Source organism: Dipteris shenzhenensis, chromosome 29 (genome assembly GCF_047967505.1).
Source record: "Dipteris shenzhenensis isolate YYH24624 ecotype China chromosome 29, Dip_SZ_1.0, whole genome shotgun sequence".
NCBI lineage: Eukaryota > Viridiplantae > Streptophyta > Polypodiopsida > Gleicheniales > Dipteridaceae > Dipteris > Dipteris shenzhenensis.
The window spans coordinates 23,540,357-23,556,043 of record NC_141624.1 but is presented as its reverse complement, the minus strand read 5'-3'; the positions used below and the strand labels follow the sequence as shown (position 1 = coordinate 23,556,043).

Sequence of the window (15,687 nt, the reverse complement as noted above, 5' to 3'; positions counted from 1 at the left end):
TACTACCCACCACTGCCTTTACAACATTTTGGTGCTGGGTGTCAGGATATTTACCCATTTATAGCAGTCTTGGATTTGGTGGTCAGACCCTTTGCTTTGTGTACAACCCACCGTCACACGCTACACATATCAATTTCCGCTCACCATTTTTGTTCCCTTCTTTTAATGCCTCCACTTACTTTAATGGCACTCAAAAGACCAGTTAAAGCACTAGGTTTGTGGTGCTCGTGGCCCCACCAATTCCTTCGACCACTTGCTCTAAGATGTCGTTGGGCAGGAGTGTTGTTTGGCCATTTTTCCCTTCACTAAGTGACAACAAAACCACGTGTCAACAAAACCGAATTCAAAGGGCCATTGAAATTGATGCTATAGCCTGCCCCTTTTAGGGGCAGTGCTTACAAATCATTCAACACTATCTCAAGATGTGTATATCAATCAAGACAATGGAAAATTTCAACAAGATACAAGTAGGAGTAATAATGAAAGTAGATGTGAAAGGAGATCCACATGTCATCAACTTCTCAAGAAGCCAACATAAATGCCAATGTCAAAGAAAATCAGCATTCAATATGCTTCAAATGTTTCATCAAGCCAATCTAAAGATACGATGCATCGACATTTCATGGAAACAACTATGAAAGAAATCAATGTACATCATCAGCACCAAAGTGCAGTTATTCACATGCAATTGACTACAATAGACAGTATGACAAGAAATGCAATCAGATAAACTTTGTTAAAGAATATCATTATCAACAATCCCCTAGCATACTCTATTTCTATGGTGATACACTCATATGTTCACATAGCAACTTTCTATAATGAAATCAACTTAGTAACCCTTAATGGATAGTGTCCCATCTTTACAACATTAGTTCAAAATACGTCAACCAAGGCTTCTTAATCAAATGCATATATTTGATCCATGAAGAAGACAAACAAAACCAACAAATGGTTGAAATTCCATATACAAAAGGTTTAGCCTAAACATTTCTTAGTCTCACAAATTTTCTTCCACAAAGCGTCTTATGCTATTTCATTTAGGCGCCATCTATAAAGCAGAAGGCAAAAGACTACATTTTACTCTTTTCAACAACAAGGCACAACTTAAGAGGGAGAAACACTAGTTAAGTTGTAGTTCATGCATGCACTATGTACTCACTCTCCTTAGTCACATACTGCTTTGATAGTTTCATTTTCAATTTCATTTTTTCCTTTTAGAATCCAAAAACATTTTGCTTACTTCTGCAGTGTAATTTAAGAGGGGTATTAAGAATGGTGTAAATTGCACCAATTATTAAGGTCTAGAGAGGATCGTAAAAGAAAACCCTAACCCTAAGGGGTAAGTTGTCCATTTTTCAATAGAGTTGTACATTGTAGTTTTGGATGGTGTGCTCTCTCACTCACTCTTGCCCTATTTTCTCTTCCCTTTCACAAGGGAGAGATTGAATGATGAGAAAATGATGGAGTATGACATGATCGCTTGACATGATGGTATTGGAGGAGATACAAAGGTACATAAGCATAAGGAATGGAGATCCTAAATGACATAATAGGGAAGCGCATGGTCTATGTCATATCGTTGAGAGATCAAAACCCAACACAACAAAAGTCACCTACACTTGCTTCTTTGTTGTGTGTGGATGGAAAAGCTCGCTTGCTTGTCAGACAAAATGGTGTTGAGCTGAAAGATCCCTTGATAACAACGACAAACTGCACCAGATGTCAATGGACTCCTATTGATGGAAATTAGAGGAGGAGAAACTAGCTCATAGCCAAAGAGGACAGATCACCTTATTGTTAGAAAGATCAAAAGGAATGAAATAATTGTCATTGTGATAGAATGCTACAACTGTACCGGAGCCCAACGGCCTCCCATCAATGGAAAGTAGAATAAGTAGCTCATAGCTTCATATAGAAAGAGGATAGATCGCCATCGCTGAAAAGCTCAAAAGAATGAAATAATTGTCATTGTGATAGGATGCTATGCCCAAACAAGAAGTGCAAAATCGATGAAAATTAAGGTATGTGCGCATGAGACGCTCTACCTTGGCCATATGCTATAAGCATTGTAGTAATTTGTGTCCCTGTGTCAATAAGTAGGGATCAAGACTCCATTTCTCATGTAACGAGTATTGAAAGTAGGGAACATCAGGTGTTGCAGTCCGATTACTAGAGTAGAAAGTTGCTTGCTTGGATCCTCATGTTTGAAGACTGAGGCTCCTTTTGATACTCCAGTCTAATGAATCATTGTCCATATAAGTGGGAGTGTGTGATTCATCAAGGTTTGAACCATCGAAGCAAGATGGACTTAAGGCCCTATGTCATGTGCATGTATGAGCCATGGATGTAGACTTAGTATCTATAGCCATGGGAAACAGGAGCTAGATGTAGATATCATAAGAAAGCAAGGTCTAGAAGCTCGATGAAGAGAGAGTCTTCAAGATGTGATCTTGCTTGGATGAGAACCTTGGTGGTGTTCATTTGTGTATGTGTGTAGAGAGTGGTGTGAGGGAGCGATTGTGTGTGTGCGACGTGAGTTAACTTAGGTTTGAGTGATTGTGATTGTGATTACTTAAGAAAGATGAAATAGGTGATGTAATGGATGACGTGTGAGTGCATGACCTAAGAAATGATGTTAAAGCAAGGAAGCCCATGGGGCTATACAAGTATGTACTTGGCTCCTCTTGAATGAGCGGAGAAGATTTGAGTAAGAGACATGTTGTTCATTCTCTCTCCTCAAACTATGTTATCATTTCAACCTCCTTGAGTCTCCCTTTTTTTCTCGGAGGCTTGTCGTTCCATACCTTACATTGCTTCATACCATATTTGAACCAGTGCTTCTTTTCCTGTTGTTTGACTCAACCATCTGGACAAATGTGCCTTGCATTGGCAAGCTCTAGGAATTCTCGTAGAAAGAACGGGAAACCTGTGGGTCAAATTACTTCGTGGCAACAACACTAAGCCCATCCACAACAAAGAATACCACATACTCACATAGTCCTTCAGTTAAGTGCCCTTGCTTTTCGGTACTCGGTTCTCCTCCACCAGCTTTGCCCACAATGGAAAGGACCAAACAGTGGAGTAAACTTTACCCTCTTCATGAAACAAGAAAAGTTGGGTGCATTGAAAGAGATAGCCAGGAAGGGTGTGCGTTTGCAATACCAACCGTAACTTGCTGCAGAAAGACTTTCAAAGGTGCCTTTCATCAATCGCCATCCATCACCATATGCTTTATAAAACAGAATTCAATCCAGGTCTTTGCCACAAGTGAAGTTGCACTTGACGCAGATAAAGGCACAAGTGAATGGCGATGACATGCTTCAACAATGGAAGGCATTAAAGACTTCTCAACTGTGATCCAAACCTATCATTGTAGTTGCATTTTCAGATCCAGAGTCTTGCTGCAGCAACTTATCCAATACCCAAGTTTCCCAAGCACGTGTGCCCAGTGCTCACTCCATGTCAAGACACAGTATGCTATACTTGAGATAGCAATGTGTAACACATTTTTGCTTGCTGTTCCACCATAGTGAAAATGCAACTTAGATAGTGCAAATCTCGAAATCCATGGATAGTTGCATCCTAGGAGGCAGCAGTAAGGCCGAGTCTATGACTTCTTTCTCAGAATTTCTGTAGTGTGCAAACTCCTTGTCATCATATCGCGTTGACCCAGCACCAAATCTAGATCTGGAACATGCTCTTCCACCTTCATCTTCCAGCCGAGTCGCTTCAGCTTCCAATATATATCATCAACTTGCAGGTGACTCCTGTCTCCCACAGTGAAAGTGTATGCCTTTCTTTTGACCTCAATAAATGTTTTCCCTGGTCTCTTCTGTATATACGAGCAATTTCCAAGCTCTTCTATACCATTTGCATCCTGCCACATATCAGCACCAGCATAGATGTTTGACATTAGGACATGTCCAGCAGCTTCTCTACCATTCATGGTCAAAAGACGATCAAAGCACCGTCTGCCAAGCTCTACATTGCCATGTGTCCTGCAGTGAGTGAGCAGAGACGTCCAGCCCTGATAATTAGATTGAAATGAAACGCTTTGAAGTACTTTTTCAGCCTCATTTAAGAAGCCTGCTCGTCCAAAAAGATCAACAATGCAATTATAATGGTCTAGCATTGGTAAAATTCCATGCTTTTCTGTCATTAAGTTGAATAGATGACAGCCTTGGTCAACGAGGCCTCCACGACTGCATGCAGCGAGAAAACACACAAAAGTCACTTCGTTTGGCTTCCAACCCTCTAGTTGCATATCCTTGAAAAATTGCATGGCCCACTCATAACCATTATGAAGGGCATACTCCCCTAGCAGTGCATTCCATGTCACCAAATCTCGTTCAGGCAAGTTGTAAAATATTTTGCATGCATCCTCAAGGCTCCCACATCTCGCATACATGTCAATGAGGGCATTTCCAATTATAATGTTTAACTGAAATCCATTTTCAGCCATATAGCCATGAATCAGCTTGCCCTGATCTAGCGCTGCTATGCTGGAACATGCCTTCAGGGTACTCACAAAGGTAATCGCATCTGGCACTAAGTTCTTTTCCAGCATTAGATAGAAAAGTTCTATGGCCTTTTGTCCATCCCAATGCTGGGCATATCCAGTAACCATTACGTTCCATGTCACAGCATCTCGTATTGGCAATTTGTCAAAAACAATGCATGCATCCTGAGCGCTTCCACATTTAGTATACATATCTATAATGGAGTTACCAACAAACAGTTCTGACCCACTTTCAACACTAAAGGCATGAATACATTTTCCCTGATCTAAATCCATTATGCTAGAACATGCACTCAGAATGTTAACAAATGTGACATCATTTGGCCACACGCCCTCACCTCTCATTTCCTGTAAAAGTTGGAGAGCCTTCCAACCATGGCCACAGTGGGAGTACCCTGCAATCATCACATTCCATGTCACAACACTTCGAGTTTCCATTTCACTAAAGACTTTGCATGCATCCTTGAGGCTTCCACATTTGACATACATATCAATGAGGGTGTTGCAGACAACAACGTCTAACTCAAAACCTTTTTCAGAAATGCAAGAATGAATCCGCTTGCCCTCATGTATTGCTGCTATGCTGGAGCATGCCTTCAGGACGTTGACAAAGGTTACATTATTTGTGTCTACGCCCTCTTGTTGCATGGCACGAAAAAAGTAGAAGAGCCTCTTGACCTTGTCGATGCAGGGCATATCCTGCAATCATTGAAGACCATGTTACAACACTGCGCTTTGCCAATTTGTCAAAAACCTGACGTCCATCAGCGATATTCCCACATTTGGTATACGTGTCAATAAGAGTGTTGCAGACGATTACGTGTGACTCAAAACCACTTTCAATTATGTGGGCATGAATCAACATGCCTTGTACGGGGTATGCTGCACAGGAGCATGCTTTGAGAACAGCAACGAAAACATGACCATCGGGTTTCACACTTGACTGGGCCATACGGTGATAAAGATCAAGTGCCTGCTCAGCCTGTCCAAGCTTGGCATGTGCTGAAATAATTGCAGTCCATGTGAAAACGTCCCAGTTAGATAGACCGTTAAAGACTGAGTTTGCTTCTACCAAATTCCCAAACGAAGCAAACATGCGGATCAGGCAGTTTCCCAGAAAAATATTTGACTCAAATCCACTTCTCTTAATGAGATTGTGAACTTTTCTACCAGCGACCAGATCCTTTTTATTGATGCACTCCTGCAGAAGCGAGTAAAGGGTATCGGTGGAAACATTTCCTTGCTGGGAGACCCCAGGTATCTCAACGAGTTCCCGCTCCTCATCAGGAATTCTCAAACTTCCTAAGACCCCAAAGGAGCGTAGCGGGCTAATCTCCCGCACCAACATACACAATTCAACAACAGAGCAGGACGCAAATTATGGGAGGCTAAGATGGAATGATCAATTGAATGCATAGCAAATATTGACATAAACATGTCGTACCATTGTTTTGGAGGTGAAGGCGAGTCAGGGATTGATTGACGAGTTGTGGATGATTGGGGTCGAGGTCGCCGTGCCCATCCAAAGGTAGCTCGTTTTGTGAGCATTGCCAATTTGTACTAAGGCATGATTCCCTGTGAACGTTTCTCAAAGGCTTTGCGGAAGCTATTTCCATTGATTTTGGGAGGATCTCTACTGCAGCTCGTTCGTTGTATGCATCACCACAATGAATCTACTATCCTTACCATGGCATGGACATCACCTTCTAAAAGTAGGCACATGGCGATTTTTCTCTTTCCACATGAAGCACATAGATAGTGCCTCCACACTTTGGGCAAACTTCAAGCAAAACGTGCAATCGGATGCCTCCTGCTTTTTGCTTACGGATGCAAACAGACTACACAGACACGCAAAGGGTCGACAGAAAGCGCATATCTAATAGGCCTTGCTTCTCTTGCCTAATCTTAACATGTGCCTGTCAATCCGATATAGGATTCGGTGAGCTTCCAACTGACACAGGCCCCTCATTTCGATTACATCCGCAAGGAAACTTTCTTGACAGAATGCAATCTGAACCACGCATGTGCCCGACAAACGAATGGAAAAGGGAAGGCCAAACCGTGCCCAACAGTTGCAATCGGACTGCACAGGCAAATATCTGACAAACAATGAAAAACTGCCACGATGACCGTATCTCTAATAAGATCCAACCAACGTCCGATAGCTATGTGCCCCCAATTTCGATATCATCCAATAGGCAACATTCCTTACGGATTGCAATCTTCGACACGCATGTGCCCGATCTATTTAAAGCTGAGAAAGCTCTTTCCACATGCCAAATAGGAAGAAAGCCACATAATATTCTCAGGCCCCTAGGTTTGATTGTGATTTTCAAGGAGTTTAGAGTCTCCATGATCAACATTTATGCAATAGCTTGACTTTTTTTTTGGGGGACTTCAATAGGCCCCTAATTGGAAAGAATAATAATTAGTGGAAAAAAAAGGAGGGAGGGCAGAAGGGGGGGGCGGGGGGGGGAAGGGGAGGCACGGCAAGAGTGATTTATGCGGACCTCCAGCCTCTTATTTACTTGGGTCAGAAGTTAAAACCCCTTTTACTAAACCTTTTTCATAGCATAGTCATGTAGCCTAGTAGAAGGGCCTTATGACTAGGTAAAGGATGTCTTAAGTTCAGGTCCCCCCTTTGCATGAAATTTTGAAGCTATGCCTTTGACTTCAGCTTAATTGGACTACTCCACCTTTTCGCCTAAGAAATCAATTGAATTTCTAGATTAAAAAGCAAAGGCCTTTGCTTCTTAGCTCAAGTTATATATGGAATCACTTGTGGATTTTACCATAGATAGATGGCAAGTATAGATTCAAAAACTAATGGAATAAATATTTGCTAATAGGTGTGTGTGTGTGTGTGTGTATATATATATAGCCCCTATTGCTTATAGAATCATGTTTGATGATTTGAATAAAGTGTGGGAGTTTTGTCTAAATAATGTTGGAGATTGTGGTCTCTCTATGATTTGATGAAGAGTAGCAATTATCTACTTGGCCATGATTCTATTGTTCCTTGCACTAAGTAAGAGTATTGTCAGACTTGTCAACTTTTTCATACAACTAATATATCATACAATTTAGGAATAAGTTTAAGTGGCTATAGGATTGGACCCAACAAAAATGGCTCTTACCACATAGTAAGAACAATCCTTGTTCAAGGTAATAATTACTTCTTGAGGATGACAAGCTTATCCAAAACATTTTAGAGCTTTGAAATTCCAAGAAGGATGTTATCCAAAATATTTTGAAGCTTCACTCACAGTAAAAAAGGAATCATTAACTAGATAGTTTTCTTAAAAGTAGTCAAACGCAAAGCTGACAAAGCTAGGTCTCTTAGGACTCAAAGGCTCAAAGATCAACTGGCTCTCCTTGAATGGGACAACACTGAACAGAGACAAAGACAGATGAGGACTGTCAGAGGTAAATTCAGATCAGAAGCAGAAATAGCAGCCAACCAGGTCAAGATATACATCGTGGGTGGGAAGAGTAGACAAGGCCAATGATGATATGTTCAAAAGCCTAAGGAAAAAGCATGCTAAAGAATCCCTAGAGTCTCTTCAAGTTGGAAACAGACTTACCCAAGACCCGGTTGAAATCCTCAAGGTGATCTCAAAACACTTTAATCAGCTTCACAATATAAAAGACTATAGCTCGAGGGAAATGCTCTAAAGTAAGAGAAAGAGAAGTTTCCACATTTGATAGCATCTATCTGGACAAAGACCTCACCTTAGAGGAATTGAAAGGAGCAGTAGATTAAATGGGGAAGGGTAAGACACTAGGAGAAGATGGGCTTCCTACAAAGTTCTATCAAGTCTTCTAGGAAATGGTAGGTCCCTATCTAATGATGCTCTGGCAAGACTCCAAAAGAAAGGGTTTTTAGACCCAAGAATAAACATAGGCACGATAAAACTAATCCCTAAGGGTGGCCCAAAAGAGGAACTCAAGAACTGGAGACCTTTGACCACGTTGAATAGCAACTACAAGATCTTTGCAAAGGCACTTGCTATTAGACTTAAAACCAAGATGTAATGCCAGATAAGGGAGGATAAAAAAGGTTTTATTCAAGGAAGACATATCCTAGAAGCTATCCTCACTCTGTGGGAAGGACTTGAACTAGCTGAGGAGACTCAACAGGACATACGCTTCCTCAAAATCGACTTTGACAAAGCGTATGATAGAATGGAATGGGGCTTTATTTTGTCCTCCCTCAAGGACATGGGAGCTGGTCCTAGCTTTAGCTCCTTTGTTGAAATACTTCTGTGTCAAGCTTGAAGTAAAGTCGAAGTAAACGGTAGAGCGACACAACCCTTTGAGCTTAAAAGATCAATCAAGCAAGGCTGCTCGTTAGCTCCTCTACTCACTACTATAGCTACGGATGCACTAGGATGGCTGGTAAAGGATGAATTGGACAAAGGTAATGTAAAGGGAATACAGGTGGAAGGGGACAAATAGATTATGTGCCAGCAATTTGCAGACGACACAAATCTAATCCCACAAAATGATGAAGAGTCTGTAAGAGTTACTCTGGAGTGTCTAAATACTTTTTGTATGGCCTCGAGTTCCAAAGTTAATCATGATAAGACACGGATTTTTGGCACCATGAGCCCTCCCCCCCTTTTTCTCTATAACAAGGGATGTAAAGAGATAAGAAAAGGAGAGTTTTTCAGACTTTTAGAAATCCCTATGGGATTTGGGTGTACTATGCAGGATAGATGGGACTTGGTTCTAAACAGGGTCAAATGCAAGGTGAACAGATGGCAAGGGCTTCAACCAACACTAGTAAGAAGAAAGTTTGTCCTCAACCACTACATCTATCCCTCCATTATCTATTTCATTTCCTAATGGTACCCAACAAAGAAATTCCTTAGACAAATTAACAGTTTATTTAGATCCTTTCTGTGGGGAGGAGATGCTGTCAACCACAAGGTTCCTAAAGTCAAATGGCAAACATGCACAATACCAAAGGCAGCAATAGGCCTTCGAATTGTAGATGTGGAGAAATCTGCAACCAGAGTCATGGTTCAATGGATCCTTAAGGCAATGCAAAATCTAGATAAGATTTGGGCATACTTAATCCTCAGAAATGCTAGCAAGGTCAAGGTAGACAGATGTAAGCATTGGAAGCACCTTCCGGTAGGTTCAGCCCTCTATGGCAAGGAAGTTTGTATAGCAAAAGGGCAGACTTATGGAAAGGTATGTGGTCAGCTTGGGAGTCTTTGAGACCTTTTGTAATTTGGAAAGGATTCTCTAGGAAAATAGGTACTTTCTCGTCCAAGGAGTCAATTTGGTTCTCAGCCATCTGGACCAATGCTCCTCTATGAGATGGTGAAGTTAAGAATGCTTTGCACCTCAACAAAAAAGGGATTCGAGTCTGGGGGGATATGTGGGACAGAGAGCAAAGGAAGTGGATAGAGAATGATATATTAAGAATTAGATTTAAATTGAATAGATTCAACTTAGAGATGCTCTCTAAGAGACAGGCCCTTTGGGATAGAGAAGCCATCTCGGGGAAGGTCTACTCCGACTAATAAAAAATTTAGATGGGCAGGTTAGACAGAACTTTCTCCTGTCCCCATCTTTGTGGAAGGGAAAGAAGAGCTGATAGCTCAATTGAATCGGAAATGGCATAGAAAAGACTTTGAAAGGACTTGGACAAAGAGATTCGAAAAAGTGTGGGATAGAAATCTCCCAGAGAAGGAGGCCTATCTTTTATGGCTCATCGTGCACAAAGGAGTCTGGAGTGCTAAACGGGCACTAACAATTGGTCAGGGAGATGGACTATGTCAAAGATGTAACAGAGCTCAGGAAGACATCCTCCACTTGTTTCTAAACTGCAGGTTCTCGAGAGAGGTCTTGGACAATGTGCACAAACTACTTGGTTTTTTCATGGTTACTTATATGTCTCTTTTGTTGGGAGACATACCAATTAGAGCACCGGACAACTAGAATACCATGCGTAGTTCCCTTCTATGGTCTCTATGGTTACAGAGATGCTCTAAGGTCTTTAGCAATGTGCTTGTTGATATTAATGAAATAGTAATGAATTTATGGATGGCCACACGAAAGAGGTGCAAATCTTGAGAAGATCTCTCGGTTGCAGCAGCAAATCCAAGAATGCTACAAGAAGGATGAACATTTCACAAAGAAAGAGACTGCCCTGTTGGCATAGATGCAACAACAGGTGGGAAAAGATGCTATGCCTTTGGGATCCACCCCTCAGTTGGTACTTATACCCGACTAGACAACACCGACGGCCAAGGATGCTGTGCCCTCATTGCCTTCTTTCTCCTTCCCCATGCTTTTGGGTCAAGCTTCTTCACCCTCTCTTGTGGCCTCCCCTTTGGTACCGTCTACCCTTACTACTTCAGTAGCCCCTCAAGTCTCTCTGGCATATGCTACACCTTCTTCTCTCGTTCCCCCTCCCATGGTTGTTTATAAGAGACATGTTTCAAGAAGCGATCCTGCCAGAGTCACTGTTAAAGTTCATAGCGAAGTCACGCCACCCGACTTCAAGCCCCCTGCTCCAAGACCAAAAACCAGAGTCAAAAAGTCGTGTCCCCACCCTTGAATCCTAGGCACAATTGTACTACGGGTGGTGGCACACTTGGTCCCCAAATAAGAGCCGCAAGACACGGCTGGATAGTTTTTTGTTTTCTACTATTGCTTCTGATGGTTCAACTGAATAGATTTTTACTGCTACCATTACTGCTACTGCTAAGGTTAATGATACCGTATCAGATTAGAGTGTGATTTTGAAGTCTTAAGGACCTTTTTGAAGATGTATATACTTGAAGATGTTGTCCACTCGGTGTACTGTTAATTCCTAAGTTTCATATACTTGGTTCTCCCATTGCCATAAGGTTTTCCTTTCAACAACTATCCCCACAAGCACCTTAAAATTAGTTTGTTGAGGGTGAGCAAATTGGAGCGTTCGGATTTTCGCAATCTTATTGGGGGAGGGTCAATTGATTTGCGAGGAAACAAGTTGTTAGTGTGAGAAGTCTAGAGGACTGAGGTAGCAAGCCTAGAGTTGAGAGGCCATTGAACGGTTCATGTTGTCCAATGTGAATAGCTACTCATATACTTTTTGCCTTAGCCAATGGATGACACATGCTCAGGGAAAGAAGACGAAGATATACAAACAGGCGCACGAAGAGTTCATGAGCGAAAGGAATTTGCTACACCTACCATGAGAACTGGTGCGGTCTTAGAACGGGAATCCAATGTCCGAAGGAGACTGCTAGAAGCGTCGACTATCCAATAGGAGTGCAGAGTGTGAGGAGAAAGACTTGGCCACGCTACCCCAGGGGTGGAAGTTGATTACTATGTAGAGTTAGAAGGACGACATGCTGGTCTTGGGCTAAGGCATCCTAGAAGATTGGCAGATGAAGGCCCGTCTTGGCAAGTGGAGTTTGAGCATTCTTTTACAGAACGCTTGTATTTTGAGCGGTTGGCCGTTTCATCTCTAGAACATCGAAATGAGTGTAAGGACCATCTCACAAAATGAAGACAAAAACTTTGTAAATACTCGATTGGTCATCAGCATATGCTCATGCATAAGCATATAAGCATAAGCATATGCAAATGTATATGAGGAAAAGAGAGAATGGATGCTTAAAGGAAAGAGAAGGAAAATAGAGAAAGATATGATTATGCATAAGCATATAAGCAGAATGCATATGAGAAAAAGAGAGAATAGAGGATTAAAGGAAAGAGAGGAAAAAAGAGAAGGAAAAGAGAGAAAGCATGTGATTAGACATATGCATTACCATATGCTCATGCATAATCATATAAGCATAACCATACGCAAATGCATTTGAGGAAAAGAGAGAATGGATGGATGCTTAAAGAAAAGAGAGGAAAAGAGAGGAAAAGAGAGAAAGAATGTGATTATGCATATGCATGAGCATATGCTAATGCATAAGCATATGCAAATGCATATGAGGAAAAGAGAGAATGGAGCCTTAAAGGAAAGAGAGGAAAAGAGAGAAAGCACATGATTAGGCATATGCATATGCAAATGCATATGAGGAAAGGAAATGATATGAAAAGAGAGAACCCGTGGGTCGCTGCCTTGTCACCACCATCGCCCCTCACAATTCTATTCCCAGAAAAGAAAAAAACTCTCCTCCTTCATTATATTAAGTGACCTCACTTTCCTCCAGCCTCTTCCGCACACTCCTCACCCCTACCCTACCCCTCTGCCAACACTTGTGCTCCCTCTCCACCCTTCTCCCTCTCTGCTCGTGTGAAAGGATGTTTTTCAGGAAGGTGTTTCTATTTAAGCAATGTAGATTTTTTTAATGTGAGGTTTTGTTTTGTGACTGTTGAAGCATGTTTCTCTTTGCATTTTTAAGCCCATGTGCTAATTTTCATGCTTGATTTTTAGAGTTGGACCAAAAATGAGAAAAGAAGGATAAACTCTTCTTTTTTTTTCCCTTCCTCTACTTTCACTTTCCCTTTCTTTTTCTAAAGTATCTCTCCTCCTTTCCTCTCCTTTTCTTTCTTTAAAGGAAGAAACAATACACAAAAAACAATCATGAAACACAAGAGTATGAAAGCTATACCTATTGTTTTCCTACTTTCTTGTATGCTTCTCTTTGTTCTCTCTATCCAATCCCTTTGGAAAGTTGCTTCTCCAAATTCCTCCTTTTACTAATTAGTTATGTGAAAAATGGTATGTTTCCTCTCTTTTATATAGGTCCAGTACACGAAACACCTCCTCTTCCAAGCGGGATTATCTGGTGCTAGGACACATAATTTCCAGGTAAGAAAGTGCTTCCTCTCTTTTCCTATTTTTCTTTTTGTGATTGCATTGGCTTGTAGCTAGCGCTTAAAAGTGCTAGCTATAGTGATGGGCATAGGAACTCTTATCCTCTCTTCTCCCCACTCTCATTTCCTCTATTCTGTCTTTTCCTATTTCCTCTATTCTCTTTTTTCTCCTTCTCTTCTCTTTTCCTTTTCCCCTCCTCTTCTCTTATATTTTTGTCTTTCCCTCTCTTCCCCTCTCTTCTCTTATTTCCTCTCTTATTTGCTCTTCTTTCTCTCTCTTCTTCTCTCTATTTTCCTCCCTCTTTCCCCCCTCTTTCCCTCCCTCTTTCTCCCCTCTTTTCCTTTCTTTCCCTCTCTTTACCTCTCTTTTCCTTCTCTCTTATTTTCTCTCTTCTGCTATTTTCTTATTTCCTCTCTCTTTCCCCTCTCTTTTCTCTCTTTTTCCTCTCTTTTCCTCTCTTTTCCTTCTCTCTTCTCCTCTCTTTTTCCTCCCCTCTCTTATTTCCTCTTCTTCCTCCCCTCTCTTTTCCTCTCTTTTTCCTATGCTTATTCTTATATGCTTATGCACAAGCATATGCTCATGCACATGCATAATCATATGCTTTCTCTCTTTTCCTCTCTTTACTTCTCTCTTTTCTTCTCTCTTTTCCTTTCTTTTCCTTCTCTCCTTTCCTCTCTTTCCTTTAAGCCTCCATTCTCTCTTTTCCTCATATAAATTTGTATATGCTTATGCTTATATGCTTATGCATGAGCATATGCTCATGCATATGTTGTGCATATGCCTAATCATATGCTTTCTCTCTTGTCCTTCTCTATTTTTCCTCTCTTTTCATCTCTTTTCTTTAAGCCTTCACTCTCTCTTTTCCTCATATGCATTTGCATATGCTTATGCTTATATGCTTATGCATGAGCATATGCTCATGCATATGCATAATCATATTCTTTCTCTCTTGGTTTTGAGCTCCTAGCGTCAGTATATACCAATAATTCTTCATTGGTATATACCAACATTGCTCCGTTGGTATATACCAACTCTATATATCATATAAGCGTCGGTATATATCGATGGAACAGGGTATAATGTGTTAAGAAACCGAATGAGACCGCCACTAAGCCTAGGGCTACATGAGATTAGTGTAACAATCATGGAGGATTGAACCATACAAGAAAATCCATAACGGAGAGACAACAACGTAGGCAACACTCAACCAATTTATTCCAATGCTTGATAAACAATACAATGATAGACTTCTTATATAGAGAGTCTCAAGGCATAAGCCTACTGTGTGGCATCCTCTGATCCACATCCATCTTGTGGTGACCAATGTCCCACATCCATTCATGTAGTCCACATCCTCTTGTGTGGCTACCATAATTCCCACAAACATACCCCTCTAGGGTACCAACAATTGGACATTGCACATTTCAACACCCCTCCTCAATGTACAATCATATGTGACCATCTCACCTCTCACCCCCAATGATTTGGCATTGCCAAACTCACTCACTTTCTCAACACTCCCCCTCAATGACAAATTGGAGTGTTCAACAAATGTGTGTGCATGTGTCTACCAATCTAGACACCTAACATCCACTTTACACACCATGCTGTGCGGGCGGGACACCCAAGTGCTTTTTAGACACCCCATGTGTCAGGGAGAAGGAACCAACCCAAGTAGTGCATCATCAATGTACACTACTCCTGCACACCACAATCACATATCTTTTTGAGCACCCGTGGGCTCGGGCAGAGGACCCTCATAAACATGGGTGAGAGAAAATTACATCCATTTTATGCCAATGCAAGGGCAGGGCACCCACAGTAATCTCAGTCATAGTACAACATATCCATGATTTGCCATACACACCGATGCTGTGCCAATTTTTCAAGGCGTAAGAAAAAATTTCTTGTACAAAAGGGGTTTTTAAGGTGCATAAAATAAGGATAATGTGCATGTGGCTGAAATAGGTAGGGTTCCAACCCTAAGGACTTTGGCTCCATGTTTGTAATCGTCTACCATCAATCTTTTTCCTGCTGCAGCTGCTCTCCTGCCGTCATGTCGAGTTCTTCTTCAATCTGCGGTTATGCTCTTCTTCAGCGAGCCTTCTTCAGTGCCTTTCTCATAGCTTACACTTCTCTTTACTCCTCCCAATTGCAGGCACAAGTAGCTCGTGTTCAAACAACAGCATGCAGCCCTCGTAACAACTCTCTGTTAACGTTCACAGTAATCTCCCTTTCAAGCTCATCTTCTGCTTTAGACTCGCCTTTTTAGACTCGCCTTGGAGAAATTATATTACACTCCGGTGCTGCTGTTGTTGCAGAAAACTGATTCCTGGATGATTTCTGCAAGCTTTTCTGTCATGACAGTGTGTCCTTGATGGCCGAG

General features: G+C 41.5%; 1 protein-coding gene across 1 annotated transcript; it reads right to left on the bottom strand.

The window, feature by feature from the left end:
- Positions 1-3,610: 3,610 nt before the first annotated feature.
- Positions 3,611-6,420, bottom strand: LOC147882603 (putative pentatricopeptide repeat-containing protein At3g15130). The gene is made up of 4 exons (XM_087400458.1): positions 5,967-6,420; positions 5,277-5,850; positions 4,410-5,221; positions 3,611-4,205 (listed from the first exon to the last, which is right to left on the bottom strand). The coding sequence occupies exons 1-4, from the start codon at positions 6,068-6,070 to the stop codon at positions 3,611-3,613; spliced, it is 2,085 nt and encodes a 694-aa protein (XP_087256584.1). The 5' UTR covers positions 6,071-6,420.
- Positions 6,421-15,687: the final 9,267 nt, after the last annotated feature.